Source organism: Ursus maritimus, unplaced genomic scaffold, assembly GCF_017311325.1.
Source record: "Ursus maritimus isolate PB19 unplaced genomic scaffold, ASM1731132v1 scaffold_22, whole genome shotgun sequence".
NCBI classification, from domain to species: Eukaryota; Metazoa; Chordata; class Mammalia; order Carnivora; family Ursidae; genus Ursus; species Ursus maritimus.
The window spans coordinates 18,933,890-18,953,988 of record NW_024424675.1 but is presented as its reverse complement, the minus strand read 5'-3'; the positions used below and the strand labels follow the sequence as shown (position 1 = coordinate 18,953,988).

Below are 20,099 nucleotides of genomic sequence, written 5' to 3'. Positions count from 1 at the left end.
AATAAATAAATAAAATCTAAAAAAAAAAAAAAAAAAGAATAACAGTTTCTTCAGCACATTATCTTTTAAATCATTTAAACTTCTTTAAAAAATCCCAGATTAGGGGCGCCTGGGTAGCACAGTCGTTAAACGTTTGCCTTCGGCTCAGGGTGTGATCCCAGCATTCTGGGATCGAGCCCCGCATCAGGCTCCTCCGCTGGGAGCCTGCTTCTTCCTCTCCCACTCCCCCTGCTTGTGTTCCCTCTCTCGCTAGCTGTCTCTCCGTCAAATAAATAAATTGAAAAAAAAAATCCCAGGGGCGCCTGGGTGGCATAGTGGTTAAGTGTCTGCCTTCGGCTCAGGGCGTGATCCCGGTGCTATGGGATTGAGCCCCACATCAGGCTCCTCCGGTAGGAGCCTGCTTCTTCCTCTCCCACTCCTCCTGCTTGTGTTCCCTCTCTCGCTGGCTGTCTCTCTCTGTCAAATAAATAAATAAATAATTAAAAAAAAAAAAAAAGAAAGAAAGAAAAAAAAAATCCCAGATTAAACTTCTTTAAAAATTCCCCCACCCCTAAAAAAGTATGCTTTTATGACATAGTTGATCAACAAATTAACTAAGCTTGTGATTTAAAATTTCTCTGTTAATGCGAACCTAACAGTTCAGAATATATTTCAGCATTTCTACGATTTCAGTCATGGCTTATCCCTCTCAGAATTGTAGAAGACATGACTTAATGGGATTTATAACAACAAAAATAATAGCAACGGACACTACTTAAGTGCTTGCTATATGCCAGGCCCCGTTTTACTTGTTTTTAAACACAGTGTCTCCTGCGCTCTTCATGGAGGAACTTCCAAACGGAGGAGCATAAGCGCTCTGTCCTGCTGTGACTCCAGCTCTCAGAATAGCACAGAACCCAAAGTAGGGTTGCTGCATATATTTGTTGAGTAAGTGGACCAACAGCTTGATGAGATGTAGAATGTTAGTATTTTAAGAAAACATTTAACATAAAAATATCCTTCTAAAACAGAGCCCTGATCTATCCAGACTAAGCTTCTGTCTCCTACCCCATAGTTCCAAGTGGGCGGTTTGAAGTCAGGCCTGGTTGTCTTCCGTGGCATGACATGCCCATTTCCTCCAATATCCTTAATGATATATGATTGATGTATCTTGAGCCACCATGTGCCAGGCCCTGAGCTTCGAACCTACTCACACTCTTAGGACATCAAAAACCCATTTCAGAGAAGAGAGAACTGAAGCGCAGAGACCTTTAAACACCTTTTTTAAGGTGATACAGCTGGAAAGCATTGGATCGAGGATTCACATCCAAGCCTCCCTAAATCCAGAGCCCCTGCTTGTCCCTCTAACTTTGCCAAACTTCACATTTGTTTGTTTTCCGCTTATACCACCCGTGTGAACAAAGAGCTCTTTCCATTCCTATCTGCGGGCTCAGTACTTGGTTCAAGTTTCAGTAGGAGGGAAGGAAGCCTGGCTTTAATCTAGTAATAAAAATAGGAGGAGACAGGGCTACATCATTTATTTTGTATACTTAACAAACAGGCACCACAGCGTTCTGTCCATCGGTACTTTAGAACGTACCTCTAACAGGTAAGGACTTTTTCTTTAATACGATGACAGTGCTGTTATCACATCCAACAAAATTTAAGTTTGGTGATACCTGGTCTGCGTCCAGTTTTCTCCAGCTGTCTCAGAAATATCGTTTTGGACTTGATCTGTTTGAAGCGGGGAGGATGAAGTACTTTTATGTCATATTCCCTAATAAAATCCCCTCAGACTGGGTGCGCTAATCTTGCCGCAATATTACTCCGTAGCAACTTCTTCGAGAGATGCAGCAGATGGCCAGTCGTCCCTTTGCCTCCGTAAACGTTGCCTTGGAAACAGATGAAGAGCCTCCTGATCTTATTGGGGGGAGTATAAAGGTGAGGATATGATTCAAAAGTCCCGAAAACTTGTCAGAACTCAGGCTTCTAAGTCTGGGGAAACCACAGAGAACGAGAGGCTCATTCTGTTGCCTCGTAATTATGTGTTCCTCTCTCTCTCTCTCTCTCTCTCTCTCTTTAACAATAAGACAACACGCTGATGTTGTCACATATCCTTTTGCTTTCATTTTTCAGCCTTTCATGTTGTTGAGCATTCTTGTGTTCAAGGAATTTTAAAATATAAGTGGTTTGTCTCAAATTCTTGTAGGTATTCTGTGGCATAATACTTTAAAATTTATATTGGAAAAGAGCTAAATTGAAACATTGCTTTTTATAAGTAGTTTAGGGAATTTTCTTAAAGGGGCCAAAATTGTAATTCACTGTGCATTCCATGGAATGTAAGTATTTCTGACTTCTCCAAAAAAAAAAATGATGAAGAAAGTGAGAAAAGTTTCTCTTTTGGCAAAATGATGAAATATTTCACATACTCTGGGGAAACAGCTATAGATCCTGAATTTTAAAATACTTATTAAAGCATTACTGAGCTCACGTAGGAAGTAGGTGAAATTCCCAGGGAATACTCTTCTATCCCTCCCCCGAAAAAAGAACAAATCATGAACCAAAACCAGAACGACATGTGGTCTGAAGTGATTCCAGATTGGTAACACACCATGACTCCCAGCTGATGTAGGTGCAGATCCTCCGTCTGGGAAAGCATCCCCGATTCAGCCATGTAGGATCCCCACAGATCAAGATCAAGCAATGAAAGATCACCAAGGACAAGAGAGACAAGCCACGAGGAATAGGAGTTAGCAGACACCATGGACAGTGGTTTAGACGGACTCCACATGTTAGAGTGGCATCTGAAGAGTATAATCGAGCTCTGTATGAAATGTTTAAAGATGTGAAAGATGGAATCATAAAGATAAGGGCACCATGAATCAAGAATGACCAGATCTAAAAAAGAACCAAATGGAACTGTTAGAAATGGAACATATAGGAGCAGCCGGCTGGCTCAGTTGGGAGAGCATGCGACTCTTAATCTCGGCGTTGTGAGTTCCAGCCCCATGTTGGGTGTAAAGATTACTCAAATAAATAAATAAATAAACTTAAAAAAAAAAAAAAGAACATATAGGGGTTGAAATTTTTTAAATAACTCAGTTTACGTGTTAAACAGCATGTCAGACACAAGTGAAGACCAAACTTTTGAACTGGAAGATGAATCTGAAGTAATTACACAGAACGCAGAACAGAGAGACAAGCAGATGGAAACTATGACAGATGATAAGAATATGGAGGATAAAACGAGAAGACCTAACGTGTATTTTATATCTATACTGTAGGATTGCCACGGGGTGAAGAAATTGGAACCCTTAAGCGCTCTTAGTGGGAATGTGCAATGATGTAGCTGCTGTGGAAAACAGCATTGGTCTCCCTCAAAAAAACAGAAGTAGAATTACCATATAATCTAGCAGTTCCTCTTCTGGATATATTCCTGCAAGAATTGAAAACAAGGTCTCGAAGATGTATTTGTACACCCGTGTTCATAGCAGCATTATTCACAACAGCCAAAAGATGGGGGCAGCCCTTATGTCCATCAGTAGATGAATGGGTATGCAAAATGTGGTCTACACAGCAAAGGAATGTTATTCAGTCTTAAAAAGGAAGGAAATTCTGACACCTGCTACAACATGGGTGAACCTTGAGGACATTATGCTAGGTGAAATAAGCCAGTCACAGAGAAACAAATACTGTATGATTCCACTTTTCTGAGTTATCTAGAGTAGTCAAGTCCATAGCGACAAAGTATAATGGCGGTTGTCAGGGGATGGAAGAGGGGAATAGGGAGTCTCTATGGATGTAGGGTTTCAGTTCTGCAAGATGAAAAGGGTTCTGGAGATGGATGGTGGTGATGGTTGCATAACACTATGAATCTACTTAATACCTCTGAAGAGTACACTTACAAAAGGTTAGGATGAAAAAAGGCGGGGATGCCTGGGGAGCTCAGTCAGTTAAGCATCTCCCTTCAGCTTAGGTCATGATCCCAGGGTCCTGGGATTGAGCCCCACAACGGGCTCCCTGCTCAGCAGGGATTCTGCTTCCCCCTCTCCCTCTGCCTGCCACTCCCCCTGCTTGTGCTCTCTCTGTCTCTCCTCCCGTCAAATGAATGAATGAATGAATGGGTTGGGATGGGGGGTGCCTAGGTGGCACAGTTGGTTAAGCGTCTGTCTTCAAGGGTCCTGGGATCGAGCCCTGTGTTGGACTCCCTCGGCAGGGAGCCTGCTTCTCCCTCTCCTCCCCACTTGTGCTCTCTCACTCTCTCAAATAAAAGAAGTCTTTTAAAAAGAAAGGGTTAGGATAGTAAATGTTATGTGTATTTATTACATTAAAAAATAACTGGGAAAAAAAAGAAAAGATCACCTAAAGGAAATGACAGAGCGACAGCTGACTTCTCATTAGTAACACCAGAAGCCAAAACAGCGTGGAATAATGTCTCCAAACAACATCAGGAGGAGAACTGCCAGCCTAGAATAGCGTGCCCAGTAACGGCCTTCCAAGAACAAGGACAGAAGGAAGATTTCTTCCGATGAGAAGGAAAGTAGAGTTGGCCACCACAGACCTGTACAAAAGAAAGGTCTACAGAATGTGCTCGGAGAAAGGAAAACTACCCAGGAGGATGGACCGAGGAATAAGAAGGAATGATGAAAAAATGAAACAGCATGTGCATGAATCTGAGTGAACATGAAAAAACAACAATTTGTGGGATTTTAAAAAAATAGACAAATTGAAAGTACTGAGAGGCACCATACGTCATATGTCAATGGCATGTGACCCAGTTGGTTACTCCATCAGACACTCTATTGACTCTCTTTTCAGTACATACACACGCTCACCTTCTGGCTACTCTTGCTCAGTGCTCCCTATTCAAGGCTCTCCATCTCCCCATACTCTACCAGTGGTGCAGGTCTGCCTCAGTCTTTGGGCCTTCCCTCATGTCCTTCACACCCACTCCTTTGGTGACTGTCTTAGTCTGTTCGAGCTGCCGTAACAAAGCACCAGAGACGAGGTGTCGTAGCAACAACAGAAATGTCTCACAATTCTTGAGGCTAGGAGGTCCAAGATCAAGGTGCTGGCAGATTCAGTGTCTGGTGAGAGTCCCCTTCCTGGTTCGCTGTGACCTCACGTGGTGGAAGGGGCTAGGGAGCTCTTTGGGGTCCCTTTTGTGAGGGCACTAATCACCTCTCAGAGGCCCTATCTCCAAATATCATTGTGTTGGGCATCAATAGTTAACATACGGATTTTAGAAGGACACAAACATTCAGACCACAGAAGTGATCTTTTCCATCGTGGGTTTATTCTAACACCGTGATCTCTCTGCTCAGACCTCCCCTGTGAGCCTCTGACTCCTATATCCAGTTGCTTGCTTACTCGGTGTCCCCACTTGGATGTCTTAGCAGCCATCTCAGAGTTAACTTATCCAAAGCTGTGCTCTGGATATTATCCCCCACACCTCTCCTTGGCATATCGCCCCAACTCAGTACCTCATCCTAGCCACTCAGGCCAAAATCCTGGAATTGTGCTCAGTCCGTGCTTGTTCTCATTCTTGTTGGACAGCCAGTCCATCAGCTCTGTCTTCCACCTAGGCCACTGTCCTCTCGCCCACCCCTTCCCTCCCTGTGCTGCAGCCACAGTGGCTCCAGAAGTCATTTTCTTCAACCAAACTGAAGAAATGAATGACATATTTGGGGGTATGGCAGACAGAACTCTAAAGATGGCCGCCAAGATTCCCAGCTCATGGTTTTTCAGTCAAACACTACTCTGTGTGCTGCTCTGAAGGGATTGGGAAGAAGTCATACAAACCCCAAGGTAGCTGAGACCTCAAGACAATGAGGGACTTTTCTCTGGCTGGTGGCAGAAGAGGAAACATGCAAAGGCCTTGGGATACCACCACTGATCTGAAGCCAGAGGGGCCGTGTGAGGAAGCCTCTGGAAGAGAGTGGCCCCCTGCAGCAAAGAAGTGGGACCTCAGCCTACAATTGCAAGGAACTGGATTCTGCCAGCCATCTGAATGAGTTCTGAACAGACTCTTCCCTAGAGCCTCCAGAGAAGAGCTGGCCCAGATGCTAACTTAACTTCCACCTGTGAAGAGAAGAGCGGAGATCCTGGAGACCTTTGAAGAGAGAAGAGCTGAGAATTTTCCAGAACTGATGGAAGAGATGAACAGACCTATATCTGTAAGCAGGAACCCTACAGAGCTCTTCTGGACGTCCGAGCTGCCAAACTGAGACAGATAATAAATAGGCGCTGTAAGTTAGTAATTTGTTACACAGCAATAGAAACTAAGGGAGGGCATCTTTAAAAACACGAGGGGGATGGGTAACTAGGTGATGGACATTAAGGAGGGCACTTGATGTAATGCGCATTGGGTATTATATAAGACTGATGAATCACTGACCTCTACCTCAGAAACCAATAATATGTGATATGTGAATTAGTTGAATTTAAATTTTTAAAAAATGAAAAAAAAAATCACATGTGAAGACTGCATCATTAACACTTGAGAAACTCTGGTTTAGGTAATTCTTTATCTCCCACCAGACTGTTCCCAAACCCATTGCTCTGGAGCCGTGTTTTGGCAACAAAGCTGCTGTCCTCTCTGTGTTTGTGAGGCTCCCTCGAGGGCTCGGTGGAATCCCTCCTCCTGGGCAGTCAGGTGAGTAGATGAGGGCCAGTGACAAACGAGGTGTGTGAACTTGGGTATAGAAGCCATTGGCCTACCTCGTGTCGTTGTAAGGATTCGGGGAGATGACCCTATTATCCCTGGTGTTCCCTAAACTGTCTGTCCTGAGGTTATGGCTCCTTCCCAGGGAGGAGCCGGGATCTCCCCTCTCCCTCGGCCTCCTGGCAGTGTGGACGCTTCTGGCCATACCTTCCCTTGCAGCTTTCGCTCAGCTCTGGCTATGCCACCCCTCTCCAGTCTCTTCTCCCTTGCTAAGCCTTGAATGTAGGCCTTCTGCCCTCCATCCATATGCTCTTCCGCGGTCCTCTTACCTACTCTCGTGGCTCCCGGCTAGCTCTTCCAAGCGGCCACTCTCAGATTGGTATTTCTAGCACTACTGCATTTCTTTTGCTTTTTCACTCTGTTTTAAATAGCCTTTTTTAAAGGCACACACAGCAATTACAACAACATAAAGGAAGTCTTGGAAATATACTCACAATCCTACCATCCCGCACCCACCAGTGTTCATTGCTCTCTTTCCTTTCCAGCCCTGGCCAGCAGCTTTGTTGAAACGATTGCGTAGATCACCTTTTTACTTTTCTTTTTTCATGTAACTATCATAAACATTTTGACACTTCACTACATAACATTTTACCGATGTCTTTTATGCAATTCTGTCAAGTACACAAATCATAATTTTGATAAACCTCCTCTTATCAAACACTAAGGAGATATGGAATACAGTTCTGGAAATATCCTGATTAATCGTGGAGTACTTTGGAGGGATGCCTCAGACAAGATGGATGATATGTTTTAGACAGCTTTCAGTTGAAATGATTCTGGGGGTTAGGGTTGCCTTAGCCAAAGAAAGCCTTGTGTCCGTGATAAAGTATGTCCCAGAACCCTTGCCCAGCCCCGGGGCTCCACAGCCCCCTGACTGCAGCCGCCTCCAGTGGAGCTCTTGATGTGGTTTCTGGGTCCTCACGAGGGAGGCCTTAAGGCTTGGCCAGGCCAGGCTTTATTGTCTTCATTTCATAGGGGAACAGCTTGATTTGCTCTCACCTGGGGATATGAGTGCAGCTCCTAACTCGGCCTTACCCATGTCGAGGGCAGAATGACCTATTGACCTGAACTCTGGAGTATTATCTCCTGTCACTTCCCAGCTCAGCAAACTTGGCCAGTGCTCCCTGAGAGCAAGGCCCTGGCTAGAGTCGGGAAGTGACAGGCTTGCAATACTGTGGCCTTTCCTGCCCTGCCCTTGCCCTGATAGGCCCCAACCCTTCAATTCCTGATGAAGGCCTGCTCACTACTCGAAACCCATCCCAAGTAAGACCATCCCCCCCATTTTAGATGGTCTTTCCTCTGGACTCCCAGAGCACCTGGCTCTGCCTTTGCTAAACAGTGTCACTGGTGTGGATTCCCCACTGCGCACCAGGCGCGTAAAAGCTACCGCCACGCCCCCCATTCCTCCCTTTTAGAGGCTCGGTGGAGTTAAAGGCAGCACTAACATGGCTCCTGAGAACCTCAGCAGGGCTCTGAGCCTCCACTGGCTCGTTCACACGCGTTGAGAATCCAGCTCCCCCAGAACTGTGCCTTCCCCACTGAACATCAGGTGAATCAGTTCCTAGTACAAAAGGGAGACTGGAACCCACTAGTCCCTAAAGCAGAGGTGGTGGGGCGACGAGCCAGGTACCGTTCTAAGATGTTCACGTGGGTTCACGCAATGACTCCTCACACATGCCCCGAACTGTTACTGTCCCCATTTTACAAATGAAGAAACTGAGCCGTGGCGCAGTTAAAGAACCTTCCTTATACTCCAAAGCCTGGCCCCAGAGTCTGTTCTAACCTGTGTCATAAGATAGATACGAAAATAACTGGTGCTGGCTGAGTGATGTGGAATGAATCTGAATTTACTGATGAAGAGTGCTGCTTTTTCTTGGCACCCTTCTGGAGGCCGGCAGGGAAAATGTAGCACCTAAAGCACGACTGCAATCTCTTTGCTTCAGGACTCTTTGCTGCATTGATCACCTGAACAGCAAGCTACATCTGCGGTGTAAAAAATGGGGAGGGGAGAGGAACGTGTATTTGGATTTGCATCAGTAAATCCTGGAAGAATATGTACAAGCTACTGAAAGCCGGGCTCGGGTGGAGGGTGAAGGGAGGCACAAGGCGGAAGGAAGGAAGGCTTTTCCCCCTCTGTGCTTTACTTCTTTATTTGCTTATTGCACCCTGGGAATGTAAAAAAAAAAAATTTGAAATTATGTTTAAAAACCAAGCAAGCTGCTCCTCACCACTGTTGCCCGTGGGCTCTCCCCAGGTCTTGCGGTGGCCAGCGCCCTGGTGGACATTTCTCAGCAGATGCCAATCGTGTACAAAGAGAAGTCAGGAGCCGTGAGAAACCGGAAGCAGCAGCCCCCCGCACAGCCTGGGACCTGCATCTGAGGCTGGGCCGTGGACTCTCCGTGAGCGAGCCGGGGAGGGGCGGCGTGCAGGGAGGGGGCAGGCGGGGAGATGCTGCGTGGAGCGGGCCGAAGACTGGAAGCCCTCGAAACATCCGGCTCGTCTGCATGTTCACGAGCTTTCTTTGCCGGTTTCTCCCATCTGTGCTCCAGCATCTAACCTTTTACTTTTGCATAGGAAAGAATTGTTTTAGTGGCAGGTCCGGGGTGATCCCGTTGCTGCTGGAAGAGGCCAGGGCAGAGCCAGTGAGAGAGCTAGGAGTGACACTCAGGTTCACTTGTGGAAAACTGTTCTTGGGGCCCTCTCAACTTGCAAAAAACAAAAGATGTAGTGTTTACAAGTAGACATTCACCACCAGTCGTTCTTGAACATGGTCTTTTAAAAACTAGTCAGATGAATGAGTTTGTTCTCATCTGAAGCCTGCTATCTTTTTTAAAAGATGTGCTACTTATTCTTGCACGATGTAGGCAAATCTCTCTCTTGCAGGGAGTAGCTTTTTTCTAGTTGAGAATTAACAATGGTCCATCTCTTTTGAATCCTATCAAACTAAGGTAGAAGGGGGCTATTTTAAATGTCAAGGTCAGCAGTGTTACTTAGAATGTAAACTGAGGTAATAGGTAGTTTTCTATAGCAACTTGATTAATTTAGTCTTAATCCATTTGAAATCCTCTCCCTCTCTCTGTCCCTTTTTCTGTCTCTCCCTCTCTTGTCTCTCTCTCTCTCTCTCTCTCTCTCTCTCTCACACACACACACACACACACACACATACACACACACTAAGTGCCTAGACTTGAAATAGATCTAGCAATTGGAAAGTTAGTAAGCCTAAGTTTTTCCATAATTGCATTCCTACATTCTTATAAAATTTAAATAGCTACCATTGGCAATCTGCTCGTTTTCTAAAATCTAATTTGCAGCCAGGAAAGAATTTTCTCACCCCAGGGAACGTTTAACCTAGCAGCAGGGACTGAGAGGAAAGCAGAAATGACCAAACTGTGAAAGCTCCTGTTTATGTTGTTGTCAAAAGACAGGAGCACTAAATCAGGTGTGGTCCTCGTGTGCCCCCTGCCCTCTACCCCCCATTCTACTCCAGCCCTTCTGGCCACTCCTGCCAGGATGCCACAGAGGAGGGGAGTCGTTCATGTTACATGTCTCCCTTGAGCAGAAAAGAGCATGACAGCACTTGGGATCCCTGCATTAAAGAGCCACAGTGTGCTCCTGTAGCCTGCTCTGAGCTGGTGGGTTGTCCTCAGGCTGCGGGTGGAATCGAACACCCAAAGCCTGGAGAAGGACCTGGAACTGTTTGCTTGCTCTCCTCCAGGAGAGGCTCAGCTCAGCGCTCCCATCCTCCTTCCCAGCCCTGGGTGGTAGCTGTGGGCAGGGCAGTGACCACTGAGAAGGATGAAAAGCACATGGAGGAAATGGATGAGGAGGAATAAGCATGCCAAGTGGAAAGTGATCAGGTTGAAGTGGGCTGGGGCAGTCCTGCTCTTCTCCGCAGGCCACTGCCTGGGTGTTGCGGTGTCCCTGTGTATGGTGCTCTGTATTCTGGTATTATGCGGCAGCCTCCCCAGGTCTCTCTTCCACTTCAAAACTTGGGGTTCTCTGGCATTACCCCATAAGGATGGACCTCTAGACGACCACACTCGTTTTTGAATTTGGAGAAATTAATACTCGAAAGAGCAAAGACTGCAGCATTTCATCTTTAAATGCAGTACCTAGAGTAGGAGTGCTGTCTCTTTCCCAGCACCAGCCCCTCACCCCTGAAGAGTTGCCTGGAAAGATGTTTTCATGGAAGTTGAACCCTAATACACTGTCTGATGCACAAAACACCTCTACTTTGAACTCTCCTCTCAAAAAGCTGCTTTTTCACATCATTGGCAAAGAGCAGACAATTATAGAAAAGACCCCTTCTCTTCCAAGCTTCCCACATCCCTGCTCCACATTACGGCACCCACAGAGGGCCTGCCACAGACTGGCACTTCCCCCTATAATTGCCATGAGGCCTCTTGGCAGAGAGAGGGAGGCCGCTGGAGAAGGACCTCCCACAAGGAAAATCCTTGTTTGTTCAAAGGACCAGTGTTTCTTTGGCCAAAGAAGTCTCTTCCCCATGGGTTCCCAGGCCTTGAAATAACATGCACCATGTCCCGTAGCCACCTGGTGTGGTGGTGTTGGGTTTTTTTTCCTAAAAGTTTATTTTTAAAAAGGAAGGAAAAAGGAGCAAGTGATGTTTACTTCTGCTCCAACAGTGGAGAAACAGCTGAATCCACCTGCTTCTCCTTTGTAGCCAGTAGCAAACAGCTTCCTCCAGGCTCAGGCCAGAAGAAGGGAGTGGCAGGGGAAAGAGGCACTGAGCTTAGGAGCCAGTTACCAAGAGGGAATCATCTGGAACTTCAAAGAAATGCCTGCGTGTCACAGGAGAGCCTGTATATAAGTTAAAATAGTCATGAAAGCATTGATGTTGCACTTGTACATAATTATACAGTAGTGTCCAGAATGTTCAGACATTCAGAGTGTACATAGAACAGAAAACTACGTTAATGTATTTTTATTAAATGTAATGGTGTCTGAGTTTTACCTAATTATGTTTTTGTGCCACATACTGGATATCCAAGTCTGAAGAAGTCTTCTCATTGGGCCCTGATACATTGATAACAAAGCCGGGGGTGGGGAGGCATCCCCATCGTGCCAGTGTGTCCAGATGCATCTGGTACAAATTGGTTGATTGTAAAACAGAAATCGTCTGTTGGTACACAGAGGGGTAACCAAGCGCTGAGCCCACGTAAACAGCATTGTGTGAGGAGAGTCGAAGGCAGTGGGCCTGCTGTTGTCACTGTTGCTGGCTCTGCAAGGGAGTCAGGAATCTTTCTGTCAGCCTCTTGGTGCTGTGCATGGCCAGGGATGACCCATCTTGTCCTGAGAAGTGTTTCTCTTAGTCTCTAAGTTCAAAGACCCTATCAGATTTTCCAGAAAGGGGCTTCTGGAGCTGCCTTTTGTTCAGTTTGGTCTAAATTTTAATGACCATTTCCCAGGATGGTGGTTTCCTAGACTGAAAACGGCGGGTGGGAGTAGGGTGGCTAGTTCACTGATAGATAGCTCGCATTTTGTCCGGAGAACCGCACACAGCCTGGCCTCCTGTCCACCCCCCACTGCTCATCTTACAGTTTGCGGAGAAGTCTGCACTTCCTGTGAGATCACCTCTAAGAGATTGGAGGAGATGTGGAGAGAAGGCAACCCATACACCCCTGAGCTAACCTGGAGGAAAAGCAGCCCTGGATGGAAGACGGTCAGCAGTAGGAAAACAGCAGAACATCTGTGGGTGAGGCCTGAAGCGCCTGATGGGAGACTTACCGGGAAGTCTGGGGCGAATGCATGAGAAGACCAGAGCACTTTCCGTAGAAAAAAGACATGGGACCTTTTCAGTGCAACTTGCTCCATCAGTTCAACGGAGTGTGTCTGGGGTGGGGGTGGGGGTTCACTTCCTTGGGTGCTGGTATCATTTTCGAGAACACCTTTGATCCTTTAGTTTTTTTCATCCATCCACACCCTCAATGAATACTCACTAAGCACTTACTAACAGCCTAAGCTAACGCCAGGGCAGTGACCAAGATGGAAAAGAAGCTCTTTGGAACTACAGCAAAACCCAGCTCTTGCCCCTCATCCCAGGAGACCTTTCCTCGTGGCGGTTTCTGTGAGAATAGGCCGCCCTGAGGATAGACCCAGGAAGGCAGAGGGTCTGTCCTCGGGCCGCACACCGGCTCTCAGTCTGAAATGTTTGCCCAATTGACCAAACTCGGCTCCAACCATAAAAATCACCATGATGGCAGGCCCGCCAAGAGACATTTCCCCGGAATCATTCAAACTCCTCAACACCCTTACCTGCAGGGAGATGATCTGGACTGGAGAAGAGAACTGGCGCCTTCTCTTTCAAAGGCAATAATGGAATTGACTTTCAGTAACTGAAATTTGTGCACAAAACATTCTAAACACTAGTGAAGCCTGTTTCGTTGAACTAATTCTGGCTCTGGAAATGTTTTTGTTTTATAGGTATTTACGGTTTTTGTTTTTGTTTTATTTCTGGTTTGGATTCAAGCTTAGTTTGTTAATATGTATAATTTAGCATCTCTTGCACTCATGTAAATATGGAGTAAGTATTGTAAACTATTTCATTGCTGGGGACTGTGGGTGTTATACATACATTTAGGACTGCAATTTTTTGGTATTTTTTGTATTGTAAAATAACAGCTAATTTAAGCAGGAACAAGAGAACTAAGGGAGGTCTGTGCATTTTAAACACAAATGTGAAGAACTTGTATATAAACAAAAGTAAATACTATAATACAAACTTCCTTCTGAAATAAAAGTAGATCTGGTAAAAATGTGTTTTTGCTCTGAATGTTGAATTTGGATTTTGGGGTTTTTTTTTTTCCTTTATTTTTACAGTTTGTTCATTAGAACCTTATGAAAAGGGGGAAATTTGCTTACATTTGCTTAAAGTTACCAGTTTTCAGACTGTCTAAGAGGAAGCACTTGGCATTGAGTAAGGTCAAGGTATAAAACCTGCAGGGGTGGGCACCTCGGCCACCTCTTGGGGCAAGGGGTACAGAGAGCCCTGTGCAGCTGTGAGCAGACTCCCAGTGTCCCCACTGTGGCCTGCACTGCCCTTGAAACGACCATGCTGGGGAGGGAGACTGGTGTGCAGAGCAGCTCTGCCCTGGCATAGGGAGGGTCCCCCAGGGTGGGGGCCAGCAGGGGCGGGGTGCCGCCGAGGCCCGAGCCACCCCCACTTCCCCTGGTCTTTCACCTTCTCCTTCCCTCATGGGTTCCTGAATGTTGAGGTTTTCCAGACTCTGCGAAATCCAGGTGTGCTGACAGGTTGAGTGCTCTACGGCCACAGTGTTGTCCTTGGTTCGGAGTTCCTGACGTTCTTCCCACCCACAAAGCTGCGTCCGCGGGTGCGGCTCCTGTGCGGGGAGCAGGGTCAGCACAGTGCACTCGGGCGCCCTGGTGTGGAGTGCAGGAGCCCCAGAAGGAAGATCGACGTAAGGGCAGTTGAGAACTGAAGAGGGAGCACGAGGAAATGCTGTGGTTCCTGTTGGGGAGGGAGGCCTAGGCACCAGGTCCCACCGGCCCACCAGTGCTTGGGACTGGGCTGGGGAGGTTAATGGTGGGACTGGTGGCCACTTGCCAGGGTGGAGAAGACCCCGAAACTGTGCAGGGGGGAGGGCTGTGGGAGCCACCAACTGCTTAAGACAGGATGAAAACCTGTGAGTGTGTTCACCAAACCTGTCAGATTTTGCCTTTGGACCCACAGGTTAGGTGGGGGGCCATAAACTGAGCTGTGGCCGAAACGTTGGAAGAAGTAATGGACACCAGTTCCAAACTTGGCCCATCCGGTCCTCCCACATGGGACTCCCTGGAGGTCAGGTGCCAACGAGGTTGGAAGGCCCGTGGGTCCCTGAGTCACCAAACGGAGGCAAGTCACCTGCTCAGCAAGAGCTGTACGCTGCTCTTTGCATCACTGAAAGGAAACTTCTACTCTAACCGACCCACTGAGATTTGGGGCTGAATTAGGACAAGTGGCTTGTCTTAACTCTCACTAATACACACATTGGTACCCTGAAGCGCAGTGCAACCGTCACCAAAACCTAAAATGCAGGACCTTGGCTTAGGTCGTGGCCAGGGGGCAGGCGGGAAGCAGACGGCAGCAGCAGAACAGCTGGGACCCCTGACAGGCAGGGGCAGAACAGCTGGTGAGGCTGTCAAGTTCGACAACTTGGAAAGCAATCTACGTGTCTGCTGAGGTTTTAGCTCCGAGGGAAGAAGGTCAGAAAACCACCCCAGAATGCGGAACGTGTTGATTACTATCGGCTGCTTTGGACGAGGCAGCACAAGGAGGAGTTGAGTCCCAGAAAGAATGAGCCAGTCTACAAGCCGAAGGCAAGGGGATAGAGGATCCTGAAACTCAGGGTCCTGCAGTGCGAGAAAAGCCAACTCCTCTTGCTTCTGGTCTCCAAATGCTAAGAGGCGCTCACGATCCACGGAGACCCAGTAATTCCCGGCCTCCAGGGGTGAGGGGCAGGTGGAGGGTGTGGTCTTCCTGCCTGGGCCTCAGAACCTCAAGGCCAGCCTCCTGAGGGAGAGGCAATCAGGAAGCAAAGATATAAAACCAACTTGAGAACTGTGTCCAGGAAAAGAATCAGGAATGTTGTCCCTGACCCTGGATCTGCCTGGGAAATAAATAAAAAGTGTAGGTTTTGAGGACTCCTGGGTGGCTCAGTCGGTTAAGCGTCCGACTCTTGATTTCCGTCCAGGTCATGATCTCAGGATGGGGAGATGGAGCCGGAGTCACGCTCTGTGCTCAGCCAGGAGTCTGCTCTCTCTCTCTCTCTCTCTCCCTCCTCTCCGCCCCCCCCCCCCCCCCCCCCCCGCCACTCACTCTCTCTAAAATAAATCTTTAAAAAAAAAAAGTGTAGGTTTTTGAGGGAATGATGTTGCCAAAGAAACCATTAGTCTGACCTTTAAAAATGTAAACAACCAACCAACGCCGGGACTACTGAGGAAGCCTTCGCTAGAACCATGCGGCCGGAGATGGCGGTGCGAGCTGGTCTGAGGGCGCCCATCACAGGGCCCCAAAGGATTTCAGACTCGCTGCAAGTCGGCCATCCCCCTCCTTCCTGCGTGAGGGTGTCCTTCCCAGCCTGGCCACTGTCTGCGGGCCAGACATTGCGTAGGGACCAGGGATTTCAGTAAATGAGACAGAAATCCCTGTCCTCGTGGAGTATACGATGCAGTTGGGGAGACAGGTAATGAATACAACGTCAGATGGTAAGTTCTGTGAAAGTACAGATGCGGTAGGGGGCAGAAAGTGCGGGGCGGGGGCGGAGGGGGCGGACTGCTCCTTTACTGTTGTGACAGGTGACCGCTGAGCAGAGAGCTGAAGGGAGGTGGGAGCCGGCACGTGGATGTTCTGCACGAGGGAAACAGAAGTGGAGGGAGCAGCAGGTGCGGAGGCCTAGAGGTGGAGCACTCCTGGGGGGGCGGTGAGCTCGTCCAAATAGGCCAGAGCAGCTAAAACACAGTGGGCTACCATAGAAGTCCCGGGAGTTGGGCCTGGCCGGGCATGCGGCACCGGGCTACCCCCTAGGTGACATTTGGGGGATAGGGAGGCGTGGTTCTGACTACTGCATCGCATGGGGCGGTGCCGCTGGGATTTCGTGCGTGAGCCTGAAGATAGTCATCCTGTAACGCATGGGATTGTCCCACCCAACCAAGGATTGACCCACTTCCCACTTGATTTTAAAATGTCTTGCTGGGTATTTGTGGAGATGAGAAAATCTGTTTCTAATTATTGAAGCGTGGAGCCTAACCCGGTTGCAAACACAAGGATTTGAGAGCTGGTTTGATATAGTCAGTTTTCCAGAAACGCGACTATGGTGTAAATCAAGGGAAGACCAGATTTTGTTCAAAACTTTACCCAGAGCTGGTCATCATTTTGGAAAATGCTGTCACCAATGCACGGTGACATTGGTGTCTGAGTCCCCAACCCCACCCACACACGTGTGCAGCCCCATGTTGCTAGCTGTCTAACACCCCTGACAAGAATTCCCTTCCATCCTGTGTCGCCAACACAAGAAAGGGACTAGACCGGAAGCCCTGCTGACTGTAGGCAACAACGTGCTGCACGGGGAGCCAGGGACAGCCTGGTTCAGGGCCCATCTGCACACCCAGTAGCCCTTTCTCATTCGTTTAATCCTGATCCCCTGAGGGCTCAGTTTCTGAAGTTGTGTATTTTGTTCTGGAGTGTACTCATCTTAATTGTTCTTTCTGTATCTTCTGCCTTGGACTGGAGGCTCCTTTGAATATGGGGTGACATGTTCTTGGCAGAACAGCTTCCCAAGACATCCTTCAGCTCAGGCCTTCCAGGGCCTGTAGGCCAACAAGACAGAGCCGCGGCTGTCTCCTGTCACACGCATACCGGGCTCACTGGCAAGTTGCTGTCCAGCTGGGGAATGTCTCCTGAAGGCCCACATGGCCCCTGCGCTCCTGCTACTCTGGAAACCTCACCTAACAATGTCCATACTTCCTCTAAAAATGAGCTGCCCCTGGGAGTTTGGCCCTGCCTGACTCAGCTATGGGGTGGAGAGGGCAGAAGGGGGAACACAAGCAGTTTCCATATCAACCGTGCACCTAGACAACAGGCCCCACGCCAGAGTGGACATTCATGAGCCGTGAAGTTTCCACCAATAAATCCATGGATGCTTAGCATCTGCCTTTCTGCCTGACCCCCACCCCCACTCCCAGCCACCTGCCAGCTAGAGGCTCAGTGTTGACAGCAGCTAGCAGAGGCCCAGTCACAGGGATGAGGCCTGGGCCAGGACTGCAGTCTCCCCAAGTGCACATGAGAGAGTGACAGCAAGCAGGCTACCCAGAAGGACACGGAGGCCAACACTCAGATGTGGACAAACAGGGCTGGACCTGTTCCTGTTCATGGGGGCCATGGTGGGACTCAGCCTCGAGGTGTCTGGCCAGACTTAACACTGTGTGTGAGGCAGACCTTTTCAGGTGGAAGTGACAGAAACTAAACTCCGACGACTCTTGGTTTCCTGGGGCTGCTGTATCAAATTCCCCAACCTTGCTGGCTTAAAACAGAAATGCATTCTGTTTTAAGAAGTCCAGAATCACAGTGTTGACAGGCCTGTGCCCCCTCCAGAAGCTCTGGGGAGAACCCGTTCTGGTCTCTTCCGGCTTCTGGTGGCCACCAGCTCTCCTATCTCTGCCCTGTCTTCACATCATCCATCCAATCTCCCTCTGCCTCTCTTATCAGGATGCCTACAGGTAGGGCCGCTCGGATAATCCAAGATAAGCCCCTCCTGTCCAGATTCTTAGTCACATCTTTTGCTGTATTAGGAAATGTTCACTCTTTTGCCTGCATCTAAGGTTAACAATCACAGGTTCCAGGGCTTAGGATGTGGACATAGATTTGGGGCCACCATTCAGCCCATTCCAGCAACAAAACCCCTGAAAAGTCAGTGGCCCCAGGGTTAGCAGGATGGTGGCCTATGTAAGCCACACTGCCTGGTCCCCTCCTCTTGGCTTCTGTCTTCAGAGCTGCCTGGGGCCACACCCCAAATGGCCCCAAGATCCCCACATGGGAAAGTTCACTTGGGGGAAGAATAGAGAGCCAGGCAGCAAAGCCCTGAGACCTTGCATCTTCCCACCGCTCCCGACAAGGAAGCCTCCTTCCGCCGGCACTGATGTTAAAGCGGCTCCATTTGGTTAAAGCTGGTGCCTGAGCGGGACCGAAGTAATGAAGGGAGACCGCCAGCTGCCGTTGGAACAGTGCCACTGTTTCCAACCAGGTTCTACTCTTTTTTCATCTTCGCAATCTTTTGAAAGGTATATGCCTATATTTTACTCTCATTATCAGAGTAAGAAAAATGAAGTGATGGGGGGGTGTGCCTGGCTGGCTCAGTCAGTAGAGCACACGACTCTTGATCTCAGGGTTGTGAGTTCGAGCCCCACATGGGGTGTAGAGATTACGTAAGTAATTTTTTTTAAATGAAGTGCTAGAGTTTAACACACTCGCACATGGCGGCCAGTCATTTAGAAGATACGCAATTCCTCATCACGCAATCATGGCGAACAGCTTTCTCTCCACCATGTGGAGCTCCCAGCCCACACACAGGTTCCCGTTCCCATGCAGGTGAAGAGAGTCGAGAACATTCCTTCTTCGTGGAGTGAGAAGGGGCTGGACTCTGAGCTTCACTCTGCCCAGCACCCCCCCTTCTTTTCCTCTGGAGAACTGTCTTTCCCATTCCATGCAATCTTCGTGGGCTGACTGGAAGAGGCTTATAACCCACTCTGGGCCTACCAGGGTCCTGCCTGACTCAGTCCATGGATGGTGGGAAAGAGAGGTGCCTTTCTCTGCTGAGGTTCCTGAAAGGAGAGACTGCAGCTCTGCAGCTACAGATGGCATTCTTACACACCCTGCAGTGGCAGCCTGCCTGGCTACGGAGGGAAGCCTTGCCCAGACCGACGGGGGCACCATCGCTTGACCCCTGGACACAGCGGCACCGGAAGCGCAGACTGCTCAGCTGCATATCCAGCAGGTTTGATTCCTTTGGTTCCGATAAGCCTACCGGCTGAAGCTGCAAGGCTGGTGGACAGCTGCCGCATGTGGTGTCTGTGGGTTTGTTCTGAGGGCTAAATACAGAGTCTCAGAGCCAGTGGCTCTTTTTCTGGTCAGGACAGCCCCAGGCCTGGGCTTTGGTGTGATCTGCACTTAACCCCTGTGTCTTAGGTCAGGTTCTCCAGAAACTGAGCCCAAGACAGGGATTCTCAGGCCATGATTGATGAGAGGGAGTACCCTCAGGGGAACCTCTGAGTGAGGGAGGCAGGAGCAGGCCGGGGCAGGTGCTAGGCCAGGCTGTGGTGTCAGCTGGGATCTAGCTTCAGCCGATCCCATAAGGAGCTCTGGAGCATGAATGGTGTACAGAATTGTCCCTCCACCCATGGGCTGCTGTCTACCTCAGGGAGCAGAGGGTAACCTTACAGGCATTTCTTCTCGAGAAGCAGGCAGCTGTGAGCTGTGTTAGCACCCAACCTCCCCAGCAGCTTGGCCCTGAGCGGTCTCTGAGCAAGGCGCCAACAACATGGCCTTCCATCGGCTTCACGGCCCCTGACATGCCTCACGCAGTGTTGAGAAGCAGCAGCCCAGAGACTCTGTAACCCTTCACTCATCAGTGTCTCCAAGCTCTCGAGAAAGAAGGAAGCGGGTAGAAGACTTCGTACCCAGCCCCCACTGTTCTGCCTTCTCCTCCCCGAACAGCCTCGCAGAACAGCAAAATCCACACAATGTCCCCTGGCGCGCGCTGGTCCACACCGGCCACACACAAATGCTTGTGAAAACCTTAGCATACATTTCCCCAGACTCCAGGAAAGAATTCGACTCTCCACATGGACAGAAGCAGGCAGAATATGTGGGAGGAAAAAAATG

General features: G+C 48.7%; 1 protein-coding gene across 1 annotated transcript in view; it reads left to right on the top strand.

The window, feature by feature from the left end:
- The window catches only part of ATRN (attractin), a 146,524-nt gene extending 133,043 nt beyond the window's left edge, over positions 1 to 13,481 (top strand). The window contains exons 27-30 of the mRNA XM_040638053.1: positions 1,813 to 1,920; positions 6,520 to 6,634; positions 8,958 to 9,102; positions 12,265 to 13,481. Coding sequence (XP_040493987.1) covers positions 1,813 to 1,920; positions 6,520 to 6,634; positions 8,958 to 9,082 — 348 coding nt within the window. The 3' untranslated portion in view covers positions 9,083 to 9,102; positions 12,265 to 13,481. The remainder of the gene's footprint in view (positions 1 to 1,812; positions 1,921 to 6,519; positions 6,635 to 8,957; positions 9,103 to 12,264) is intronic.
- Positions 13,482 to 20,099: the final 6,618 nt, after the last annotated feature.